We start from the raw sequence: 26,017 nt of genomic DNA, 5'->3' as shown, positions 1-26,017 counted from the left end.
ATTAGCCCAGTTTATACGGTAACACATTACATAGACAGAGCAACACAAATACAAACTCATGTTTCCAAAGGACTGACTTTCCTTGTTGCTTAAAGGGAAATGGGTAGTTGCATGAGGCATTGTGCATTTATTCCGTTTGAAGACGCATATAACCTCACTTCAAACCTAACAAACTGTTCAAAAATGTTTGATCCGAGAAGACTGAATATTTAACTTCTCATTAAGTTACTGATAGATATTGTGCGTGATTGTATTTATAAAATGTGCATACCTTTTGGTTAAATGATTGCTTGATGGTTATGGGTGTTTATAGGGAATCCACTCGGTCTCTTCTGATGGCAACTAGCAATAGGCAGCTAGCAATTGGCTGGAAGATGAAACCGATATAGCTTTCATTCTCACGGCATTATTTAATATGTTGCTCACAACCGATTTGATTCACTTTTATGTATATGTCAATGTAGCAAACTGAACTAGCCGCGCTAGCATATTCGCGGACGGCCAACCTTCAAAGTGGCGGGCTAGGCAAGTCGTGACGTAGAAAAAAAAACTCCCCACATAAAACATTAAAACGGTCCAACTTTTATTTATAACATAATTACATGATGTGCAACAATACAAATTTGAATGAAGTAAAATTCACCATCGGTTAAACAATATATATAGCTGTTTTTTCTATATGCCAAATCAACCACAATATACATTCAGGTTATCCCGCCATGGCGACGCCAGCGAGCATGTCATGGACTTTAACCGCTTGCAGTCAGCGCCTGCATACATAATATACTGTATAAAATATTATAATACAAACATGTTGGCTCTGAGCATTTAATAACGTATTGATTCAAGGTGAACTTTAAATGAATAAGTATAAATATTTGTTGTATATCATTGTCAAGTTAGGCCTATTACTGTATGGGTTTCAGATTGCATTCAATATTGTATACCTTCTTTGATTTAATAAAAAATATATATGAATAACAATTGAACTTTGTGGTGATTTCCAGCAATGAACCACTTTATTAGGGCTACAGCATTTTGGTTTCATTGGATGATCCAAATGAAGATAAATCAATTTTAGTCCTTGTATGTTTTGCACTATTGCAGCTAGGCTACTATTACTATTACTACTACTGTCCTGTGAAGCTGGTTTGAGCTATGTTTTTTATGTCTCTCTTCAGAGGGACATTGTATTGGAAACAGGAAAACGTTCCATCAAGGCCTCCAACCATCACAGATGGGAATTCTGGGCGTCTCCAGCAATCTGCTGAAAAAACAATGGACCAGTCTATATTCACAAAGGTGCTAATACGCTCACACTCAAACACTAGATTATACGTTCAGACGTCTGGTTGTCTTTTTTTGAGTTTAAACCTTTCACACACTCAAAAAGCAAAGAATAGCTCAATAATTACAATCAATATCATTGAAGTATTTAAGTGTGTGGGACACTTAAAAGTCGATCCAAAGGTCACACGGAGCACCGGCCTGACCCGTCTTAGAGTTACAACTTAACAGCCAATCAAATAATAATAATTATAATAATAATTCTGCCATCTGATTGGACGCTAGGCCCATAGTGCTGGTCGCCCTCTGGCCGACCAGAGAAAGTGCTGCAGTATTCTTGTGGCCATGTTTTACCGGCTGCTGTGTAGACACAGTATCATCAAGCACGTCATCCGGCCCAATGTGGTCCGCACAAGTCCATTGTCCTCCCTGCTCAATGCGTGGTTCGCGTGCGGCCATACAATGTGACGCATCCAGCGTTGAGGTTCCTTTTAAGGGTCTTTGTCGTCCAAAAGTGTGGCTTGTGATTGGTGGATCTGTCCGCCACTCACCCCCTCCTGGGGGCGTGGATGCTGGATTTCCTCGTAAGGAGGCGGGGGGTTGTCAGGGCTTTGACTCGACAGACGGGGGCGGCGGCCACCCTCCAATTGGTCGTTGGGCGATGATTGATGGTGGTCGGGCACCTCCTGGGCCAATAGGAGCTGGGTCGGGCCGGGACCCGGACAGGAGGGCAGACGCTGACCCCAGCTACCGTAGACGGCTTCCTCGTAGGAGGGGAGCGTTACGGGGAGACCGTCAACCATCAGGTCCATCTGGTCTGAGGAACGCCTACTGGAGAGAGAGAGAGAGAGAGAGAGAGAGAGAGAGAGAGAGAGAGAGAGAGAGAGAGAGAGAGAGAGAGAAAGAGAGAGAGAGAGAGAGAGAGAGAGAGAGGAGAGAGAGAGAGAGAGGCAGAGAGAGAGGGAGAGAGAGAGAGAGAGGCAGAGAGAGAGAGGGAGAGAGAGAAAGAGGGAGAGAGAAAGAGGGAGATTTTAATAATTGTTCAGTTTTTGCATACCTCTCACCTTGCGTATGTCATAATTCCTACCACTTAAACTATTATGTCTGTACTTTACTTGTTTAGAACACTTAACCTTTACTTGGACGAAAAGCATCTCTGCCACGACCAACGTTTTAAACATAGTCTTCAAGAGAACAAGGCAAAGCAGGCTAGATATTTCTCTCCTTGTTATTCTGATGATGTGTCTGGCAACGAAAAGATTAAACGGCAAACTCCCACACATGCACTTAAACAAGCCATAATCTATTAAACTCACACACAAAGATCAGAGCAGACATCAAGTGACACACACAGTCACTCCCTCTCACGCATTCGAACAACGGCCTCACAGACTCGCAGGAACAGAGTAGAAAAACTGCTCCAAAGTTATTGTGGAGTTTTTGCAGAGAAATTCAAGAGAAAATACATAAGTCAGCGCAAAAAAACAACCCCACACACACAGAGGGTGAACTACTCTGTTGTCTTTCGGTTCTCTCTGCTCCCTGACCTCGACTATCGGATGAGTAACCAGGCCAACCCAGAATGAACCTGGTCGATCTCAAAGGTTATGTTACAACGGGGAAGCGCTGGAAGATTCTGTGCTGATTCTGGTTTCACTTTGTTTGCGTTTTCACAGGAACTGGATCAGGTTCAACTGGTTTGGTGGGGGCCCATCAGTTGGGAATAGGGCAGTTATGTTCGGTATAGGGGCGATGTACACACTGCCTACTCATATTATGGCTGCAAATTGTTGACTCAATCTTCACAATTAATAGTGGACATGATATAACACAACTAGCACGCACCAAAAAAATTTCAGCACACACCCTGAAAGTGGTTATATTCAAAAAAGCATTCAAGCACTCTGGAGGGAATGTGTTGCTTCTCTAAAACTAATAATGACTTATATCAAGCTGAAACCATTAACAGATAAAAAGGGTCAAAATCCATCTTGTCTCATGGTTCATATTGTGTTGAAGAGTAACGTCAAATATACTTCAAAAGTATCTTTCTAAATGGGGACGTCCTTACCCGTGTGAGTGACAGGAGTAGAGGCGGGACTTGATGACCATGCAGGCGGTGGTGGTCAGTAGGAAGATGGACACGCCCACGGCGGTGGTGGCAATGCTGGGCATGCTGTGGCTGTTGTCATCGTGCTTCATGTTGTACCGTTCTGTGGAGATGGGACAGAAATATCGACACATTCACCATTTGTTTGAAAAAGTAACGATTATTGAGAGCAAAATAGTAAACGACTAATTGCCTACAAAAAAATGTCACCAAATAACGATTTAAAGTAAACCCCATAAACAACACATTCCCAAATGAAATTCTTTGACGCACACGTGCACACAACTTGCAAACAATGTGCATGTGTATGTTTGCTTGGTGTTGCAGGATGTTGGGGTAATTGATAATGCAGGCCCTTCCTGGAGGCCTGTTTGAAAGTGTCAGGATAGACCGATTGAAGAGGAAGCGTCGCGTCTAGGACTGCGGCCGTGATGCAGCAGAAGTGCATTGGTTTCTTTGGTTGGGCCTGCTTCCTCTTGACTATGCTGCAGCTTCCTGTGTGTTTAGTTGCAGCCAGTGTATCTGATAGTGTATCTTATAGTATTTTGTTAAGCAGGTGTTTGTGTGTGTGTGTGTGTGTGTGTGTGTGTGTGTGTGTGTGTGTGTGTGTATGTGTGTGTGTGTGTGTGTGTGTGTGTGTGTGTGGCACGTGGGATGGCTGTGTCAAATCAATTAAAAACTAAAACCCATCAAACCAACTTTGAAAAACAACCATAACTTATGACTTACAACCTTAAACCATGACAGTAGGTTAAAATAAGTCATTCCAGTTGAGCTCAAATGAGGATAAACAAATGTAAAGATTTTCTACACATCAGTATGAATTAAATTACATAATTTAGCATTTTTTTATTGTCTGTAACTGACTTGCAAGTGTTTCATTGTTCTGTGGGAACATGATGGATGCCAGAGCATACAGCAATAAACTAACGAAAGAAGGTCATGGAAGCACCAAACAAGGACACACTTTGAGGCATTAAGCTTTGCTTTACAATAACAACCAGTAAATCAATGTGTGTGTGTGTGTGTGTGTGTGTGTGTGTGTGTGTGTGCGTGTCTTGTGAATCCCTTTGTGTGCGTACGTGTGTGTCTTGTGAGTCCTTATGCGTGTGTTATTCTGTCTGGGATTACTTATAAACAATGACATCAGCGTCAACTTTTTTCATCCCTTTACAACACGGTTACTCATCTACGTTTATCTCCCCATCGAAGCCGCAAACAGCCTGAAACTGGAGAGGAATAAAAGACCAAACAGACCTGGGGGATTCAGCCCCCCATCTCCACTCCTGCTTGGGTGAATGACTGGACCTGGCATGCTGGGCTTACCCAGCCCTGATGATACCAACATGAGCCAGCATAGCGGCAGCTCATATATGACCTTCGTTGCCCGGTAACCACGTACAGAACCACAGTTTCCCTGGAATCCGGGCTGAAACCGTCCCTGAAGACATTCCAGTCAGGTTGGCGTTCCCTTCCTCTGACTTCCATGTTTTTATGATGTTGTAAACAGGAAAAGACGGTGGGGCAGTTACACCCTGTGGTAGTGAGTTCAGGGTTGTGATTTATTACAAGTACAAACATACCCTTTTCAAGAAGGTTTAAATGTTCAAGGACATTGGTATAATGCTATGCGGACAAAGACTCTGTTCACCATTATGCTGACACGATTGATATTTCAAAATGTCTTTTAGCCATAACTACCCTTTTTTATCTCAAAACCACAGCCAAAAATAAATTCCTCATCTAGCCACAACGGATGTCGTTTATGAACTGGTTCTTGCCCTCGTTGGAAAACCCGACCATGATGGCATCAGACCTGCATCCAACGCATCATTAGGCCACGCCCTCTCTTCCTGTCTCACCTTTTAGAGGCACACAGGGGGGTATGGAGGGCACCCATCCTTTGGGGCGGCACCGGGCGCTGCGGACCTTGCCGGGGATGTGGAAGCCCGGCTCACAGAAGAAGTGGATGGTCGTCTTATGGGGGAAGCCTCGGCACGGCGACAACTCGCAGCGGAAGCCCCCGTGCTCCGGGACCACCGGGTGGCTGCAGTTCCCCAGCACGCCTGCAGGGGGCAGAAGGCAGGACGAGCGCTGTTATAAATGCTGCTTGGTGTTCATACCGGACTCATGTCCCAGAGGCAACGTTCAGGGAGGAGCAGTAGAACCTAGAGGACAGTAGTGGAAATAAAAAAGAGAAAAATAAGAAATAAATAAGAAATCAAAGAAGCAGGTACAATAATAAAGAAAGTGTTTCATTAATAAATGTGCGAGGCAAGGGTATTCTAGATATTAAAACATAAAACACAAATTAACAATAAGACAATCTATAAAACACGAAACCCAAATACTTGACAGCTCCTCCTCTGTGAAATGCTTTTGGAGTGTGTGATTGTGTCACCAGTCTGAGTGGGTGAGCGTAAACATTCAAACATTCTGAATATGCACGATAAATGCCGAGCCCTCTGATGATCCAGATTCACTTAGTGATGTGTCACATCATGGAACCAAGAACATCACTTTACACGTCCTCAAAGAAACTCTTCGAGGTCCAGCCAAGCCTTTCAGTTAAAAAGTATGACCGACATATTGTGTTTGGACCAGCTAGACTGAAATACTAGTTTGGACCCGTTTGACCACAGGACACCAACCAGAGGAGGTAATGCTCAAAGGAGGAGACAACCTGGAGGGTTGTGAGTTTGAAACCATGAAGTAACCAAAGCACTAGCCTACCTCCTATACAGACCGAGGAGCAGGCTGAGGATCATGGTAAGGTTACAATCATACTTCACGAGCACAGCCTTTCGATTGCGCCCCTCTCAACAGCCACATCCCAATTAAATGAAGTTATATTCAATTATGTTATATTCCATTCCAATCCAGTCTGCTCTACTCCACAACGTTTTGAAACATTCCATTCTCTATTCCATCCCATTCCATTTGATTGCAGTCCATTCCAGTCCATTGTACTCCAATGAGCTGTTTGGACAGTGTAAGTAGGATGCTACTGGGGCCTTTCTGCTTTCTCTTTCTGCCAACAGGTCAGCATGATGTCATATCTGTGCTGTTGTCCATAGCAACTGCTCCATTAGAAAAAGGTAATTGTCGTCGGAAACCCCAAACCCTCCGTCTAAAATCGGAGTGTTTGCATAGGGTTGTTTATTTGTTTGCGTTTTTCCATACCATACAAACTGTGTGTTACCCCAGGAAAGGTTTTTTAAGCATGAAATACAATGTTGGAGAGTTTGCGCGTCGCTGAAATTAGACATTAGGGGATTTACCAGTATTGCTGGGGTACCCCTCTTACCTCTAAAAATACATATAAATGCAAACCAGATTCTCTGGCTAAGCGAAAGTTGTGTTTCACTACCTGATAATGGTTAATCGCGATGTAGCGGTTCATCAGATCAGAGACTGTGAAACAATGATTTCAGTTCCACAGCTCTTGGAATCTGATGGAATCTGTATATAAATTGTCTTTTCCATTTAAAAGAGGGCTTCATATTAGCAACGCAGTATTCTCTGTGACGCGTGTATTGTCATGGTGACAGGGACTTCAGTCTTATTTTGTGTTCTTTGACAAGCTGGCTGTTTATTTCTCGATTTCTGGCTCTCCTCTCCCGCTGAGAAGAAGCAACGCATAAACAAACGAATAACAATGAAAGGAAAACGTTGCAAGATATGTTTTACAATGTCCCAAACATTCGGGCGTTGTGGAGCCCGGATTAGTGCCAACAAAGACCTAGGGTCAGAGGGCAAGGTTAAAGGTCAGATTACCCCTCCATGAACAAGACTTGAACTTGGACTTTCAAAAGGTGTTGGTTGAAAAAAAGACTATTGCACATAAAAATACATATTCTGCCCCTTTACATTGGTATTATTTTCATCCCCTTATGTTTATATATACTCTTAGTGTGTGTATAGAAATGTGTCTCTATAAACTGTATTGTGTTGAAGAGTTCTTCATAAAATAAAATATTCCAAAGAGAGTCAGGTTAGGGGCGGAGGCGGAGGTCGTACCTGCAGAGGAGTACAGCAGGGAGGCCAGGAGGAGGAGCTGGAAGAGGAGCGTGACGTGCGCACACGGCCACGGCTGACGGACCGGCGTGGACATCAAAACACACTCTGTGATGACACAACAGTCAGAGAGACCCTCGCACGCCCCCTGGAGAGAGAGAGAGAGAGAGAGAGAGAGGGAGAGAGAGAGAGAGAGAGAGAGAGAGAGAGAGAGAGAGAGAGAGAGAGAGAGAGAGGGAGAGAGAGAGAGGGAGAGGGAGAGCGAGAGAGAGGGAGAGAGAGAGAGGGAGAGGGAGAGAGAGAGCGAGGGAGAGAGAGAGCGAGAGAGAGGGAGAGGGAGAGAGAGAGCGAGGGAGAGAGAGAGAGAGAGAGGGAGAGGGAGAGAGAGAGCGAGGGAGAGAGAGAGCGAGAGAGAGGGAGAGGGAGAGAGGCACAGAGACACACAATGTTAAGTGAGTGAAGCCAAGTGTTGCCCTGACACACCTTACATAGACAGTTTGATGACAAATTAATTAAATTTGTTTTTCTTTTCGATTGTTGTTCAACTAAGATTTCCTCTAAATCCCCATTCTTCATTCCCATTCTTCCTATAAATGTGGACATTACACATTGTTTCGCTTGTATAATAATAATGGATTATTATATCATCAGCTTGATCGTGTTGTATTATATTCCTCCTCCGATCTATCTATTCTACAACAGTTCAACAACTCGTCACAAAGCTTTTAGTAATATCTGTAAGGGCATCTCCTCTCTCTGTGTCCAGAGTTTATTTTCCTACATAAGCATGTTATGCAAACAAGCATATTGTTATAGATCCTATCATTCCAGCTCACACGATTGGCTCGTTTGAGAGTTGTTGGCATGACCATCATTTAGATTTCCACTTATGTGGAGCATATATACATGGCCTACCTCTCGGACTAAATGCCAAACTCCTGCATTATCATCAGTCTGATCTAAATGCCAGCCGGCAGACAAAACACCAACCTGGTCTCGTTATATCTGGTCTAAAGGCCCTGATAGCACAGGCCTATTGCCTTTACAGACACAAACATGAGGATTGACAGGGAGATAGTGAGAGAGAGAGAGGGAATGAAGAATAGCAAATTACTTATAGGACTTCGAGGGTGAGCCGCATGAATTGAATGCTCTTTTCAACGTGGAACGTTCAATGGGCAGAATCTGTCTCATGTTCCCGCAGTGCTTGTCAGTTCGTGTTATTTTGTGGCTGGACAGGCTGCATTGCCTTGTTGTGTACGCCTCGACCTGACACGGAAGTATAAATGCAGGCGGCTGAGCAAAGATCTGCGTCGTGGGACCGGACGGGAATCTCCTGAGGAGTGTGAGCTCAGCTTGAGCTGTTCATTTACTTTGTATTGTTGACCAATTGTGGGCAGTGGTGTATTTGTGGCGTGTGGCCAAAGTGAAGTAGATTTGGTACCTTGTGCACACCAGTGTGATCTAAGCAAAGTGTGCTGCTTTCCATTTGGGTGATAAAAGGTAACCTGTGGCGTGAAAACAAATGAGATTTCGCTCTAAGTTTACCAGGGCATTCAGTCTTTGAGCACCGTAAAGTCTGCCACCTGTTGAGTCTGCCACCTGGAAAGCCCACCACCCACAACTCAAGGCCCGGGTGCTGCCCCTACCCCAGGTGAAGGATGCCGTAGGCGAGACAAACTAGGGTGCAGATGTCATGTCGGTCTGGCTTCGTGTGAAGAAGTTTGTGTGGTTTTACCTCAGCTTTCATTTTGAAGACAAGCCCGCAACACACTCACAGAAACACATGCACACAGACACATACACAAAGCAGTAGGATTTTGACAGCATAGCCACACACACACAAACACGCACACACACACACGCCCAATATATGTAATTGTATGCTTTAAATGCTATTTAATAATGTTTTGTGTTTTCATTTTCTTTCTAGCATTTAGCTATATAGGTCTGGACTGCTTTTATTTAGCAACGTCCTTAATTAAGCCCATATTTTCTGCCTCTCTGCAGTGGGAGCTCCACGCTACCATTCCCTGTCACGAGCACAGCGTTCCTTGCAAGGGGGAACACGAAGGCAACAGAGTGAAGCCTTCTGTGGATGTCGTGGGCAGAAATCAATGAGACAGCGTTGTAGAAAGACGCCCACTGACTGGACTTTAAGACGCCACCGAGCCCTACTTTCGTCTTCACATCCAACGCTCAACCTTGGAAAGAAATCCATTCCCCTCAGCTGGAGCGACTTCGTCGAGCGTCTGTCGGTCAGACTGTGTGACGCGCACCCCCTTTAAGGACTTCTACACCAAGTGCCAAATATCAACAGATACCAACAAACTGGTTCTCATTTAGCGTTTCGTGTAGGCCTAGCTCTACCTCTTTATAATACTCACCTAAGTACACACCTATGGTCTACAGATGATTTATAGCGACTAAATAGAGGGGACCCTGTTTCACAGTGGAAGGGTGCGTGGGGGTCCCTCACAAACCAAACGAAACCCACTGATAGCGATCAGCGGGTTCCTTTGGTGGCGCCTATGAATAAAACCAGCGGAGAAAAAGCGAGAGTTGCTGAAATCCCGCATTGTTTAACATCTATAGCTGAGAAAAGCACGGAATGTTCACGAAAAGCGACCAGATACCAGAATACAGCAAACATATAATGAGGGCCATACATGGACACTAAATAGAGCTACATTCAATGTATGGGGCTATATAAAAGAGCTCAATGAGATGGGACACGAAGAACAGCAATAAAGCAAACACACTATTCATCTATTCATATTAATCTATATAACAGTGGATACAATTAATTCTAATTTTTCAGCTGAGGGTAGTCAACGCGTTGTCCGTCTTCTCCCTCCCAAACACCTCCAAATTCCCTTGGGAAAAGCTCGGGGATTTCAGAGTAGCCTATTCTTAGTAATGTCGCTTTTATATAAAATCACTTACCAGTTACCAAACAGGCGGAAGAACGGCTGGTTTAGGCTCCTTTAACTGCGCGTCTTCAGAATTCCTTATTGAGTATCGCGGCTGTATGTGAGCTCCAGGGTATAGACGAGCGAAGTCTGAATGAATCGGTTTTCTCAGCAACAAGTGACTTCACCACACCGCTGGCCTCAGCGATCAGCTGGCTCTGCCAGGACCCGCTCCACTTCTGCTTTCGGTCATAACCCCGCCCCCTCCTCTGGACTCTACACACTCGGTCATATTCTGGAAATGCTGACAAGCGCACGCGCACTCACGCACGCTCACGCACACACTCTAGATTGTTCACGTTAACCCGCACTGACGAATACTTTAAAGAAAATTACGGCCTACTCCATTAGCCTCTAAATAAGTTAAGTGTTTAGTATAAAAAAATAATACTTCCTACTTTTAAAGATATTTTTGTACCCGAAGTATTAAAAGTATAAGCATCGTTTAATCTGATGCACCTGTCAGAAAGGGTTGATCCAGTTGTGGGGGAACTACACTGAAAAGCAAACCCATTCATATGAAAAATAGGTCTAGGTCAACCTCAAACTAGGCCAACCTCAACATCAGCTCCGGTTTTCAAGGTCACATTTTACCAATTGATAAAACAATGTAATAGTTATTTGAGGAATCAGGCTAAAGGGCCAAGCTAAATCAAAACATAGCATTTTTTGTTCTTTATTAGTTGTAGATCAATGCATTTAACAATGACAATGTGCTATAAAAAACACATACAATTTACAACTTTTACAAAAACTGTATTCGCAATAAAAAAGAAAGTCGGCAAAGTGTTTTTTTTCTTCACGCCAGTGGAAGGAACATACAGGAACAGAAAGTCAGGTTTGGTTGAAAATAACTGATTATAATGGCAATACTGCAACAGATTAAAACAAACAAAACAATTACACGAGAGAGGTGCGGGGGTCAAACCCATAACAGTCTGTGTAGGGGGGAGAATTCATCTTTCCCGCCACATAAATATACTTTCCGTAGTAAAGTTGGCCGATTGGTCACCAGTGGTCATTTTTCTTCATAGATCATGTGACGAAAAAAACTCTGCCTCCAATAGTGGCCCATTTCCTGTTTTGTTTCTCAAGAGGCAGACCATCATTAGTGAAAGGAGAAGCACTTTGTAGTGAACTGCTAGAAGATAGACCAGTGAACCCAGCGAAGACGCTACACCTGGATGCGCTAACTCCCAGATCCAAGTGGTTTAGAGTACACCTTGAACGTTTTGACGGGTAAATCGTTCAAGGATCAGAGACGGTTCTCCACTTTTCATTGTGATGAACCTATATTAGTTTCTGTTCTCCTCCAAGTTTCTGTTGTAGCTACTGTTAAGGCCATGGATTGATTGTGCAGCTACACAAACACACTGACACACACATAAACACACAAAGTAGTGGAAGTTGTGTTAGTTTCTGTTCTTCTATGAAGCTCTAAGCCGTCAGGCATGTGGGCTGACCACAGCCATTCTATACATCAGCACATCGTACACAAACTCTGTGATGATCATCTGATATGCAATTTTAAGTTACTACGGCATTTTCCTAAGGAGTCCTTAGATACAAAACCTCAGGGGACGTCTACTATTGTGCTTTCTGATTGGTAAAAATTAGTGTAATGTGATGCTACAAGGTGGTAACTGCGTCAATAAGGTTTCTACTTAGTGTTTTGTTTTGGTGGCGTCTGGTACAACAAGAAATTAGCTTGAAGGTGTGGCATGTGTTGGATTTGAAAAGGCTGGATGAATGGTGAATAGAAACCTTCATTACCCAGAAAACATCAGAAGAAGAAAAGTTGCAGAATGTACATTAGGCTTATGTGGTTGGAGAATACATTCCACAGACAGCGTTTTGTTCACCCACAGTAGATGAAAGAGTGGTCAGTAGATTCCTTTAAGATTACACTTGGGGGGTAAATTACAGAGTGCTACAAATTTTCAAAGTCAAACATCCAGACATAAAGACCGTTCAGAAATGATAACGATCTCTCACCACACAGCAGACTCAACAGTTGGCTATTTTAAGTTCCCATCCAAAAGCTTCCACTGAGGATTCCCGGAAAAGCAGTGTAGAAATTCCAAGGTTTAAAGGGCTTTTATTTAATATTCAAACATGACACTCTCTCTGTGACGCAATCGTCTTCAAATATAGAACAATCCGAGTGTCCATTTCAGGATACCAGTGTGAACTGAACAATGACGTCACCTATTCCCCAGCGTCATTCCATTTTCTTTCCTTCTGCCATTTGGCTCCAGCTCTCGGAGGGGGGAGCGGGCGGCCATGTTGGCAGCACACACGGACACCGCCCACGCATACATCCCATCAGGCCCCAGCCCCCCATCCCCCCACCCCCCTAGCTTCTGTTTCACTATCGGTTCTGTTCTATGTTTCACGTTGGTGAGATGGGCACCAGTCTAGACAGGAAGGCTGAGAGGCAGACGGGTTGGATCAGGCAGGAGTCACAGGACGACACACCACCACACAACGCACTGGGGGGGGGGGGGAGCTCGGTCACAACACACCACCACACATCACACTGGGAGGGTTCGGTCACAACACACCAGGCACTGGGCGGGGGGGAGCACGGTCATGGGACGTGTCATGTGGTCGTCTTATGACCCGCCCCCTTTGGTGACCACAGGCCCTGACTGAAGGGGACCACAGACCTTCTGACCCTACTGGTCAGAAGGTCATACTGGTCAGAAGGTCTGTCACAACTCAAAGGCTCACGCATTTGGTTTACAATAGACACCGCGTTGCGACACGTGTTCTGCGTTTCTAGTGCATGTTTTCTAGCGTTTGGGGACGGTGGGGATGGTTGATCTCCATGGCCACGGACAACACGCCTAGCTTTCAGAGGAGTTGGAATGAGTTCATTTTCTAAAGCACGGTGAGCACATTGGATTGGAATTCTCAGCCGGGCTGGCGGGGATATGAGGCATGAGACTTATTGCTTGGAATAGAGGTTAACCTGAACTAGTGAGTCAACACCCTAGCCGCGAGTGGTCGAGTAGTCGCTCACTCCTCAGTTAATCTGATGCTCATTGAGGCCATTGAATCCAACCGCTGCGATCGATGCACCGCTGCAGTTGGGAAACGCCTGTGGAATGGAACTATCAATCTGAAAATACCAGTAAGGGAGGCAATCGTGTTAACCAGACTTTGATCACCTCTTCATGACTGCCCAACCATCTCCAGCTTGTGATCACCACTTCATGGGGAGAAAGCTCTACCTCTGCAGTCCTCTGACAAGATAAAAAGTTAATGATATAACCTGCTGCATACTCAGCTTTCTAACAGAACCGGTTGGGCAGATTATGCAGGAACTTGGAAGCAGGTAAGTAGATGAGGTTTGCCAAACAGTGTAATCAGACGACAGGGAAAGCATCTTAGGATAATAATAATAATGTGATCCATGTTTGGGATAGGGAACATTATGCTGAATTCAAGTGATCCTACCTCAACCTACCCAGATGGCTTTATCTGCAGCTTGGCACCATAACAGTTAGGCATTGAGTCACCACCACGGCCACTACAACGATGATGCATGACTGGTTGAGGCCTCTCTCTGACCCACTTCTAACACCAATACAAAGTGTTCTCCAGGTGTTGAACGCCCCCAAGACATCTGGTCCCATTTGATATTAAAAAGCGCATGAATTATCTATTTCACCCACATGGTGATCACAATGCTGCATAGATTAACAAGGGCCAAGGCCAACATGTGAATCCAAGCCGGGGATTCACAGTGCTCGTTGATCTGTGTGCATCCAGAGATAGAAGATCAGAGTTGTGGATAAATGGAAATACAAATGGTTTCCTGTGCGGATTCTGCATTCACGCACGCACACATGTACACAAACGCTATCAGTTCAAGTTAATCAAAGCCCCCCCAACACACACACACACACACACACACACACACACGTTTCTAAAGTTGAGTCTGGAGCGGGGCAGAGTAAGGCAGGATTTGTCCTTTTTTAAACGGTGATAATCTGTTTGGAAGACTTCAACCACTCCCACGCGTTATTTTGTGTTTCGGGATTTTGTTTGGCCCCCTGACGTCACCAGAACCGCCAATCACAGGCACTACAGCTGACTACCATGGAAACCAGAGACGACCCTCAGACAGACACAAGTCAGGAAAGAACAGAGCGCAGCAGATATGTTGGGTTAAAAATAAAAAAAGTACAGCAAAGATATGACAAATAAGATTGAAAGTGAATATCACAAACCTTTTTTAAATAATTTCACTAAAAACCAAATCCAAACTACAAATCGAACAGGAATGCCCTTCCTCATTTGTTCCTTCTTTAAAATCAGCAATGTCAAACTTTTCATATCATTGTAGTGTTTATTCTGCCCGATTTCTCTGTGCCCCCATCCGCCAACATATCTCCGTACGGCGCTGGGGTTTTGACGACATTTTCTTAAATATTCTAACAGAAATCCTAAAACCGTTTAAAGGTCAGCTATCTAAACCCATACAACAGAGTCCATGTACAGACTTTACTCCAACCCCCGAGCTGCAGCCTCACTGGGAGTTAGCTGCAGCCTCACTGGGAGTTAGCTGCAGCCTCACTGGGAGTTAGCTGCAGCCTCACTGGGAGTGAGCTGCAGCCTCACTGGGAGTGAGCTGCAGCCTCACTGGGAGTTAGCTGCAGCCTCACTGGGAGTGGGGTTTCTATCTCAACAGTGCTTCAAAAACCATCACATCTTACAGAGGCATAAAACCAGAAGAGGAAAAAAAAAAAAGATTTGCAATTAAAAAAAATATAGAGATGATAAAAACAGCGTCACAACCCATATATCTCTATGTTCAGCGTACTTACATAGTATGGTTCCTTTATCTATTAAAAAATAATAAAAACACAACTCCAGTGTTTACGTTTTCGTAAAAAAAAACAACTGCATTTCCATGGATACAGAACCGTTCGTATGACTAATTTCCCGGACAAACGCGGTCCTCGTTCAGTAGTTAGCTCTAGTTGTCATGGAGATGGAGTCCTGGTCTTTCCTCCTCCGCTCCAGGGGATCTTGTAGTGATGATAAGAATAGTTTGGAAGTTAAGGAAAAAAAAAAAAAAGAAAAAAAAAAGGTTGGTGGCTCCGTGAATCTATTTGGGCCGGTCCGACAGCTCCGGGGCATTTGACGGGTGCAAGAGAACCCCCCCCCCCCCCTTCAGACACAGGTCATGTCCGCGTTGGGACGTTACAAAGCAAATGCAGTTCTTTTTGCACCTTCCAAAATATTTCTCCTCATTAAAGGAGAGGAAGTGTCAGAGCAGATCCAAGGGGCCCAGCAGCCAGAGAGGGGCAGGCAGTGTGAGGGGCCAGCGGCAGGGAGGAGACAGCCTTGAGAGATCCAGGACACCGACACGAGGCAGAGAGGCAGGTATTGGAGAGGGCAGCACGAGGGAGGGGTCAGCCCAGAGAATCCACAACACCAACGTCACGAACAGTGTTGGCAACACGCGCACACACACACACACACACACACACACACACACACACACACAGACCTTGTAAGAGAATGAGCCCTCTAGTGTTCTGTGGTTCCGAATACCAATGCCCCCGTGTCCCCAAGACGCTCCTCCCAGTACGTGATCCTGGCCTCAGTTTGGCTAGAGCCTCAGATCAGGTCGTCCGTTGTCGTGTTCGATCTGACCCCACTGCCCTCTAGTGGCGGGAGGCCGCGGCGTCTCATCTCATGCGGTTCTGTCTCATCAGCGGGACGATGCAGGAGGGCGGGCCCGCCTTGGTGAGGAAGGGGTGCTTGAGAAGCTCATTGGCTGAGCCGCGCTGAGATGGGTCTCGCACCAGCAGGCGGTCCAGGAAGCCCTTGAGGAGAGGAGAGACCTAGAGGGAGGAGGAGGAGGATTGGGAAACCACGGGGTGTCATTTCACTTTGGTCATCTTTGAAGCCAATTAACCCCGGAGACGACCGAGGTCAGCCCCCAACAACGAACCATTTAACACATTTAGTCTAGAGGTGTCAGATGGGCGTCAGGGCGCGGTGCCGACCTTGTGGAGGTTCTTGAGCTTGGGCGGCAGGTTGTCCCGGATCATCTTCATGGCTTTGAGGGGCGGCTCGTTGAAGTAGGGCGGCTCGCCGTCCACCATCTCTATCACCATGACGCCCAGGGACCAGACGTCCACCTGCAGACAGGACACACACACACACGTTAGGTACAGGAAGTGAGGGCGGACAGGGAAGGTAGGGCACCTGGGACAAGCTTCCCCTGCAGAGAAACCTCCCAAAGAGCCACGCTTGGTGTGGTCCCAGCCCCTAACCCTTTTTTGTTCTGGTGCAGAATTCAGCATGGACACACAGAGGCAGAGAGAGAGAGAGACAAAGAAAGAAAGAAAGAAAGAAAGAAAGAAAGAAAGAAAGAAAGAAAGAAAGAAAGCGAGAAAGAAAGAAAGATAGAAAGAAAGAAAAAGAAAGAGAGAGAGAGAGAGCGAGAGAAAGAAAGAGAGAGAAAGACAGAACAGAGAGAGAGAAAGACAGAACAGAGGGAGAGAGAGAAAGAGAGGCAGAGCGAGAGAGACAAAGAAAGAGAAAGAGAGACAGAGAGAAAGAAAGACAGAGAAGAGACAGAGAGAAAGAGAGACAGAGAGAGAGAGAGAGATAGAGAGAAAGAAAGACAGAAGAGACAGAGAGAAAGAGAGACAGAGCGAGAGAGAGAGAGAGAGAGAGAGAGAGAGAGAGATAGACAGACCGAGAAAGACAGAGACACACACGGAGACAGAGAGAGAGAGCGGTGACGGTGTGTCTTGCCTCTGGTCCGTAGGGCAGTCTGGAGATGAGCTCTGGGGCCATCCAGTAGGGGGTTCCCACCAGAGACTTCCTCCTCTGGACCTCTTTAGACACCTGGGCACAGAAGCCGAAGTCTGACAGCTTCACCTGCAGGAGAGGCAGAACACGGGGAGGCAGGGTCAGAGTGAGTGAACGAGGTAGGGGGTGAGGGACAGCCACATCATGGCGTAAAAGAGTCCAAGGAAGGAACCAACAAAGAGGAAGTCGCTTCTAAAAGGGGCATCCATCTGGGCCAGGCCTCTCGTCAAATTCAAATTCATTCATTTCTCGTCAAAGTGTCATTTGCGGAAAAATGTTTCGTGATTTGGTGTCACCTCCACACGGAGGACGTTGACATCGTCTAAATGAAGTTAGACTCGATTCCCCGGTTCAATCGTAGAGTGACTTATTAAAGGGCAGGAAACACACGGCCAGATGAGGAGCAGATTGCAGAGTTTGTGTGGTCGTACGTGGTTAGCGAACATCAGCTGCAGACGCCTTCCGCTTCCACTGCGGGAGAATCGCTCGCATTACGCAAGTCAAATATTCTGCTTTTTTCTACATCTAGGACGTTGTGTGTGTGGGCCACCCACCCTGGTTTCTGAGAATACTGGGTTGGTAGGAACTATCATGATGACACCCAACTAGTGAAGGAACCTTTATGGCTAGGTTATGCAATTAATTGAAGAAACATTTTTTTTTTATTAATTGCTGAAATTCTCTTACCACTCTGTAGCAGGCTATAACTCAGAATCGCTGACAACAAAAAATAAATCCTGGCATCTGACAAAACTTTGTAAACCACACGATTCTCACGCTGTGATGCAAATCCTCCTTCCCCACCGGGCATGTGTGCACATTAACACACACACATGCACGTGTGGCACAAGCCTGAGTGAGCTCACATCCTGTTCCGAGCACTGTGTGAGCTCAGACAAGAATTCTACACCAGTCAGTCAGTCAGTCAGTCCAACACACAGTTCAAGTGACTTTTCGAAAAAACAAGATTGCAGTCCAACACGCCACTAAAAAAAAACCCGCCACTGCTCAAAATATATAAACTAGGAGCAAAACCTCTGGCTAGATCTCAGCTATTCTCAGAAGGTGCTTTATCACAACATGAATCGTGGGTTGGGGGACTGAGAACCTATTCAGAGTTACCGAGACACAGATGAAATGATGTCCTGTTGCAGAACCAGCAGCTGACCAGCTTGTGCGCCACTGATCCCCAACAGTAAGAACTCTACCAAACGAGTCAGGTCTGAACAGGCCAGGTTCATAAAATAAAACACTGCAGCCTTGAAAATGACGCGCTTAGCATTGGCGTCTGACTGTTCTCAGCGCGGGAACACAAGGCGTACTGAAGGGAGCGTTTCACATCCACTCGGATGGAACCTCAGAGTACCGCTGCAGAATAAGGAACAAAGCACATTTCCTTTTTATAGACGTAGTACCATGTATGTAGTACCATTTAGAACAGGGGGGTTTAAAAGGTCAATTTAAGAAGCTGCTTTTGTAAAGCCTGCTCAATAAAGACGCTATGATCCTTCAAGAATGTAACATCTTCATGAGACAGAGGTGAAGTATGATCTCAGATCTGCCTTTGAAGCCCTTTATAGGAGTTGTCTGGCAAGGAACAAGTCATCCGCTGCCACAGACAGATTTCAAAACCCCAGAATGAAGAGAGTGAGATCTGTGCTTTTTAGCTGACTGCTACAGCAGGGGAGAACCCACATAGAACCACTGCTATAGCAGGGGAGAACCCACATAGATCCACTGCTACAGCAGGGGAGAACCCACATAGAACCACTGCTACAGCAGGGGAGAACCCACATAGAACCACTGCTACAGCAGGGGAGAACCCACAGCCTGCAGCCACAGAGAGCTGCGGCTACGAGCTGAGACAGAGAGACAAGCCTGTGTTGCTGGCAGAGAGATTCTTTGAAAAGGGAAATTGATGTTATATGTTCCTTATTGTGGATGAAACAACATTGAATAGTCTCGGAGAAGAGAAGCGGAACAAGTGTTTTTTCAAATTGATTTGTTTCGCCTGAATTTCGATGCGCTATCTTGCGTGTGTGTAGTGTGCGTGTGTAGTGTGCGTGTGCGGGAACGGACCCTGCCGTCGTGGGTGAGCAGGATGGAGTCACTCTTGATATCTCTGTGGATCACGCCCTGCGCGTGGAGGACGGACAGCGCCTTGAGCACCGACACACACACCGTCGCTATCTGCTCCTCGTTCATCCTTGAGAGGGAGGGAGACGGAGACAGAGAGAGAGAGAGAGGAAATGTTAGATATTTGAGTACATCCATGGTGAGATCAATAGCAGTACTGCCCCCTTGTGGACATTAAGCACAATTCTCGTCTATCCGTCTCGTCCCCTCAGCTCCTTTTCAGTCAGCTGATAAAGTGTGGACGTGTACGCAGCACAGAGACGCGTGCATGTCGCTAGTATCTCCACTTATTGGTGACCAAACTATTGATTGAAGCCAGAATTCTGCTACTTAGTCCATGGTTAAAAAGTGGCACCATGACAACCAACTCTCCCCCCCTCACCTTGTGTGTGTCACTATGTCTGTCAGTGCCCCTCCCTCCAGGAACTCCATGACGACCCAGAGCTCGTCGCCCACCAGGTAGCTGTTGTACATCTCCACCACGTTCTCATGGTGATAGTCCCTCATGATCACCACCTGCAATCAAAAGTAATTATTACCATTACCATTTTATCCAAAGCGACTTTACATCAGTTAATACACAAATTGACACCGACGGCAGAGTCAAGGGGCAGTTAGGGTTAAGTGTCTTGCTCAGAGACACATCAACACTCACCTAGGAGGAGCAGGGGATCGAACTAGCAACCTTTCGGTTACAAGACAACTGCTCTACCTCCTGAGCTAAGCCGACCCCCGTTACATCGACTCATGTGTATGTAACTCGATCTCCACCACTAAACTTTAACTTTAAGATTTTCATTGAGCTCATCGCAGCAGGTTCCGCCAGAGGCCGCCGACGCAGCACGAACCTCCCAGCATGCACGGCGGCGGGGGGACCTCACCTCGTTGAAGAGCAGCTCGCGGCGCTGCTGCTTCCGAAGGTCCATCTTCTTCACGGCCACCAGCTTGCCGGTGGTCTTCACCGTGGCGATGCACACGATGCCCGTGGACCCCTCCCCGATCTTGATGTAGTGGTCCAGGTAGGTCCGGGGGTCCCCGGGGTCCACCACCATCTGCAGGGCCGCTCGGAACTGCTCGTGGGACACCCTCTGGGGCTCCCGCTGGGGGGAGCGCCCCTGGAGAGGGGGCCCGGCCGGGTGGGTCCCCGGGGGTGCCGGAGGTCTGGGGGCCGGGACGGGGGGGTGAGGGGTGTGGGGGTGCTGGCGGGCAGGGTCGGGGCCCAGGCCGGGGTGGGAGGCGTGGTGGTGGGGGAGGCTGATGGCGGGCTGGCTGCCGGCCGCGCTGCGGGTGGAGCCGCTGGAGGGGCCGTTGTGGGGGGAGGAGTCTGGGTGTCGGCCGGGCTGGGGGAGAGAGGGGGGGGGACAAAACACAAGCAGAACAAATATGAGTGAGAGAGAGAGAGAGAGAGAGAGAGAGAGAGAGAGAGAGAGAGAGAGAGAGAGAGAGAGAGAGCATGATAAAGAACAAGAGGGAGGAGAGAGAGAGAGAGAGAGCACGATAAAGTACAAGAGGGAGGAGAGAGAGAGAGCATGATAAAGAACAAGAGGGAGGAGAGAAAGGGAGAGAGAGAGAGAGAGAATGACAAAGAACAAGAGGGAGGAGAGAAAGGGAGAGAGAGAGAGAGAGAGAGAGAGAGAGAGAGAGAGAGAGAGAGAGAGAGAGAGAGAGAGAGAGAGAGAGAGAGAGGGCGAGAGAGAGAGAGAGAGAGCGAGAGAGAGACGGCGAGAGAGAGAGTGAGAGCTAGAGAGAGAGAGGTAGAGAGAGCAAGAGAGAGAGAGAGAGAGAGAGAACAAGAGAGAGAGAGGGCGAGAGAGAGAGGGCGAGAGAGAGAGGGCGAGAGAGAGAGAGTGAGAATAGAGGGAAGTAGAGATAAACAATACATTTTGCCTCGATGGATTTTCTGCCCGGCTGCTAGCTACACAAGTGGTTTGCATCCCGGTACGAAGAGGGAGCACAACCAACTTAAACATTATGGGATGTGGGGTACAGGGGGGGGGGGGGGGGGGGGGGGGGGGCGTTCTCTGCCTCACCTGGCCTGTGGGGCTACGGCCCCCCTCGCTGTCGGTGCGGGGGAAGGTGTTGAAGGGCCGGCCGCTGGGCTGCAGGGGCTTCAGGGGTCCCTCGCTGACGGGCAGGGCGGGCAGGACGGGGGCCCGGACGCTGGGCCCGGAGAGGGGCCTCTTGTCCCGGGGGGACTGGGGACTGCCGCCGTCCCCCCGCCCCGTGTAGCTGGACTTGGGCCTGCGGTCGCTGGGCGGCTCCCGGCGGACCACCGGGTCCTGAACAGAAGGGGAGGAACAGGGGGAGGTGAGACGGACTCACTAGGCCCCTACAGGGACACGTCCTCCAGTGTCAGGGGCTCCGTCGTATTGGACTTCTGAAGTTATATGCTTTGACGCTTCTCTGGCGCCTTGGATTAAAGGGTCTGCCAACCACCACAGGTAAACGCAGCAGCAGCAGCATGGGGAAGGGGGGAGGGGCCTCAATGGCGACGACGCCTCCTATGTCCTTGACACCTAGTCAGAGGTGTTCCTTTCCCTGCACTCGCCTTTGTTTGTGTAGGTGTCACAGTAATAGATGACGGTCTAAAAATACCCCATCTGATGAGCCAAAAACATTATGATGAGGGGGCGGCACCTGGGGGAGGTTGCCTTGGTAACGAGCCCGCCCTGCTGCGGCTGCTGCTGCTTCAACCGGAACTTTGCCAATTTTTGTAGCAGAGAAGAGCGAGGTCACCGCTGCTGCCCTCCCAGCTCCTCCCCCAGGGAGGGGGTCCCTCAGCTCCTCCCCTCTCAGCTCCTCCCACAGGGAGGGAGTCTCTCAACTCCTCCCCTCAGCTCCTCCCCTCTCAGCTCCTCCCCCAGGGAGGGAGTCTCTCAACTCCTCCCCTCAGCTCCTCCCCTCTCAGCTCCTCCCCCAGGTAGGGGGTCCCTCAGCTCCTCCCCTCTCAGCTCCCCCCCTCAGCTCCTCCTCTCAGCTCCCCCTCTCAGCTCCTCCTCTCAGCTCCCCCTCTCAGCTCCTCCCCTCAGCTCCTCCTCCCTCAGCTCCCACCCTCAGCTCCTCCCCTCTCAGCTCCCCCCCTCAGCCCCTCCCCTCTCAGCTCCTCCCCTCAGCTCCTCCTCTCAGCTCCTCCCCTTAGCTCCCCCTCTCAGCTCCTCCCCTCAGCTCTGCCTCCCTCAGCTCCCCCCTCAGCTCCTCCCCTCTCAGCTCCTCCTCTCAGCTCCTCCTCTTAGCTCCTCCCCTCAGCTCCTCCGCTCTCAGCTCCTCCCCTCTCAGCTCCTCCCCTCAGCTCCTCCCCTCAGCTCCTCCCCCAGGGAGGGAGTCTCTCAGCTACCTGGGGCAGGTTCCGGTGCTCCCTGTCCCTGTGTGGGGGCGGGGGCGGGACCGGTCTGTCCCCGTCTCGGGGGGCCCTGCTGGGCTCCTGGCCGCGGGGCTGCTGCTGGGGCCGGCCCTGGTGCCCGTCCTCCCTGTGCGGGGGGCGCACAGCCCGTGGAGGCTGGCGGGGGTCCCCTCCGCTGGGCTGGTCCGGTCTGGGTCTGGTGCAGGGAGGAGGGGGGGAAAGGTTTAGTACTGCCAGGGTCCAGAGCTAAGCTATGCCCTGATAGCCCAGCTAGCGCTACAAAGCAATGTTGCAGACAAGTAGCATCATTCCCGGCCTCCAAACAACACCGGCTGAACGAATGTGTGTGGTTGAGTGGCTAGAATTCGCTGTCTAGGACTAAGAAAGTACATACGAGTCGGTACTTTATTTTAGTTTGGTTTTACCTTGCCCAAAATTACACGGTTGGATCTGAACAGGGAATTAAACCCTAGTGCTGAGACGTTCCTCTTTTAGTGACGACTGGCACCGAATCTATGCAACTTCCTCGCTATATAAATCGGATGTTAGTCATATCCTTTTAAAATCAGTTCCAGTTTAGAAAAATGAAGTGAAAAGAAGGGAGCTGAGGTCCATTGAGGAACCATGACAACCCCTAAAGCCTGCAGCCCTCCCAGAGTGCCTCGGGGCCAGGTCGGCGCCAGCGCCCAGGCGCTCAGCCCAGCTCTGCTTCCTCTGGAGGCTCGGCGGGACTGGCCCGGCCCATCCTTAGACGGCGGCCCAGATGGTGCTGCTGAAGGTGGCCAGCAGGGGGTGCTCACCCCTCTGGACTAGCACAACAGAGCACTGTGAAAGACGTTGCAAGGAGGACCTGGCTCCCTGTGACCAATAAAGGTCCAATGGCAATCATCGTGAGGATAGGAGGTGTCCAGGCTATTACACCACCTGGCCCTTGAGCCAACATGGCCACCGAATCATCCCCTGGTCTCTCGTTGGATTACATCATTCCTCACCTCTCCACTGTGACAGACAGTGTACCCCCCCCCCAAACCCCCCACCCAGACACACAAACTATGTAAAGCCCCTTGAGTGTCTTGAAAAAAGCACTGGATAAATGCATGGATTTTAAATTATTATTATTCACCTGTCTGCTGGCTGGTATTGTCTGTGCTGTGGATCTCCGTTCTCCTGCCTTCCTCCTCCACCCCCAACCGAGGAGGCGGAGCCTCTGCGTGGCTGCACGGGGGGGCTGTCCCTCCGCAGGGAGTTGGAGCGCGTCACCGACATGGTGTCAAACTCATCCAGGAGCCACGTCAGAGAGCCGTCCACGCCCAGCTTGCTGCCGCGCACGATGGTCTGTAGGAGGGGAGAGCACGCACACAGTCAGTATGAACGTGCACAGACACACACACACACACAGTCAGTATCAACATGCTCACAAAGCTGGAAAAGCACTCACACAGGTTGCACCAACACACACACACACAGGGAGAAAACACAAAGACAGACAGTCGGTAGGAGCACACAAAGTAAGTCGGCACGACCACACACTCAAACACAGTAGACACGCGTAGGAGGCACGCTTAGCTCGCACGCACACACCTCTTGGCTTCGTAACAAAGCTAGTAGAGCAGCAGGTTATAATGCACCCGTACAAGACCCTGAGCGCTCCTTAAACACATCTGCTAGTGTTGGCCCACACGTTCACTGCTCAACAGTACCGACGCAGGCCGTTCACTTTCATTAGAACGTGAACGATACATCTCCATGATGGATGATAAGGATGATGTCATGGCATGCATTTCTCTGAGCTTGTTGGGGAAAAACATTGTTACCGGGGCAACACCTCTAGCCTCCTTCAAGAGGTTGTCAAGCCGTTTGAGTCGCTGGTTATTCTTCTAAAACAGTTAAGATCATACGGTGTATCTTTATGGAGGTGAGGGCATGTTATAGACTCCCCTAACATCGGCGTTGTTTACTGGCAATAAAGTTTGCTTTGCCTGTAGTCAGGGTTCCTGAAGCTAAAAAGGATTTGGTCTGGACCGAGCTCATCCAGGGTTATGGTTATGGTCAGGACTTCCTGTGGCATCCCAGATATAGAAAGAGCAGAGGACTCAGGTCAACACATCAGCGCTTTGTCTGCCGTGTCAGACAGTGTTTATTATTGGTCCAGAGAGTGTATAAACAGCAACAGCGAACAACTCACTTAGCCTATTCAGGATGACTTCAGGTAATGCCAACTGCGATATCAATGATTATAGGAGTAATTTTGGGGAAACATTTGAGGACACACCATGACCTGTGTGTGTGTCCAAGCCTGGCATTATTTTGGATGCTTATTATGGGATCTCTGATTCATGATTTCATGATCAACCAGCATCACGGAGGGTGTGGCACATATTGTTATTGGCGTTCCTAAGTACACAAATAATGTCCAAATTACAAAACTAACGAAAGTTACTCGGTTGTTCTAATATTTGGGGCCACCCTAACAAACACAAAGCAACGGTCAACTGAACATGTGAACCGTTTAGTGTTCTTAACAGTGGCCAGCACTGGAAACACAAGCCGGCGGTGACCTCTGACCTTGCTCGGCTCCACGGTGGTGATGACCGTGACGTCGATGAAGGGCTTTGGCCGCTTGGCCGTGTCCTCGATCAGCGACTGCCATTGCCGCGGCAACCCCACAAACTTCTGCTCCTGCTCGTCGAAGTCGGTGTGCACGCGGTGCTCGAAGTTAGACGGCGCCGAGATCTGGATACGAGACTTCTTCTTCTTGGTGAACATGATGGCTGCCAGAGACCAGCATCAGCCCTGGAGAGAGAGAGACACACATAGGGAGAGAGAGACACAGAGGGGGAGAGAGAAGGGAGAGAGAGACACAGAGGGGGAGAGAGAAGGGAGAGAGAGACACAGAGGGGGAGAGAGAGAGAGACACAGAGGGAGAGAGAGAGAGACACAGAGGGAGAGAGAGAGACAGGGGGAGAGAGAGACAGAGAAAGAGAGGGAGAGAAATGGAGATAGATGGTGTTAATAATATCATTTTTTTACATACCTCCTATGATACCAATTTGTATGTTTAATTCCCATTCCAATAAGGTTTATAAGAGTAACATTAGGAAAACATGGAACCCGGAGTAGAACCCTGCATGAATCGCGTTGTTTTTGTGTGAGGGGAAATGAGGCGAGTGAAACACTGGGGAGACAGCGCGGGCCTGCAGTAAGCCCTAATTGACAAACGACTGAGGTGGAGTAGAACTAACAGTTCAAGAGATCCAGTGCGTGTTCACATGTGTGCGTAGGAGAGATAGAGATAGAGAGGGAGACGGTGCCATT

The 26,017-nt window shown here is 48.2% G+C and overlaps 2 protein-coding genes across 4 annotated transcripts in view; both read right to left on the bottom strand.

Annotated features, from left to right (window-relative positions):
- Positions 1 to 561: 561 nt before the first annotated feature.
- LOC307073390 (sushi domain-containing protein 6) lies at positions 562 to 10,516 on the bottom strand. Of its 2 annotated transcripts, none has more exons than XM_079733190.1 (5): positions 10,361 to 10,516; positions 7,418 to 7,562; positions 5,260 to 5,463; positions 3,359 to 3,500; positions 562 to 2,118 (listed from the first exon to the last, which is right to left on the bottom strand). In XM_079733190.1, the coding sequence occupies exons 2-5, from the start codon at positions 7,509 to 7,511 to the stop codon at positions 1,779 to 1,781; spliced, it is 780 nt and encodes a 259-aa protein (XP_079589316.1). In that variant the 5' UTR covers positions 7,512 to 7,562; positions 10,361 to 10,516; the 3' UTR covers positions 562 to 1,778. The 2 variants fall into 2 exon arrangements, with proteins under 2 accessions (XP_079589316.1, XP_079589317.1); XM_079733191.1 differs by having other exon boundaries at positions 562 to 2,115.
- A 518-nt stretch (positions 10,517 to 11,034) lies between these two features.
- pak4 (p21 protein (Cdc42/Rac)-activated kinase 4) overlaps positions 11,035 to 26,017 on the bottom strand; it is a 30,975-nt gene continuing 15,992 nt past the window's right edge. For both annotated transcript variants that reach the window (XM_079733186.1, XM_079733187.1), the window contains exons 2-11: positions 25,268 to 25,495; positions 23,826 to 24,037; positions 22,697 to 22,898; positions 21,393 to 21,641; positions 20,244 to 20,702; positions 19,745 to 19,878; positions 19,306 to 19,432; positions 17,170 to 17,295; positions 16,413 to 16,547; positions 11,035 to 16,247 (exon numbers count right to left, since the gene is read on the bottom strand). In XM_079733186.1, the coding sequence (XP_079589312.1) occupies positions 16,092 to 16,247; positions 16,413 to 16,547; positions 17,170 to 17,295; positions 19,306 to 19,432; positions 19,745 to 19,878; positions 20,244 to 20,702; positions 21,393 to 21,641; positions 22,697 to 22,898; positions 23,826 to 24,037; positions 25,268 to 25,468 (2,001 nt within the window). In that variant the 5' untranslated portion in view covers positions 25,469 to 25,495 and the 3' untranslated portion in view covers positions 11,035 to 16,091. The remainder of the gene's footprint in view (positions 16,248 to 16,412; positions 16,548 to 17,169; positions 17,296 to 19,305; positions 19,433 to 19,744; positions 19,879 to 20,243; positions 20,703 to 21,392; positions 21,642 to 22,696; positions 22,899 to 23,825; positions 24,038 to 25,267; positions 25,496 to 26,017) is intronic.

This window comes from Pollachius pollachius, assembly GCF_949987615.1.
Source record: "Pollachius pollachius genome assembly, chromosome: 3".
In the NCBI taxonomy this organism is placed as follows: domain Eukaryota; kingdom Metazoa; phylum Chordata; class Actinopteri; order Gadiformes; family Gadidae; genus Pollachius; species Pollachius pollachius.
The sequence above is the reverse complement of the archived record's forward strand: the minus strand, read 5'-3'. Positions and strand labels throughout refer to the sequence as shown.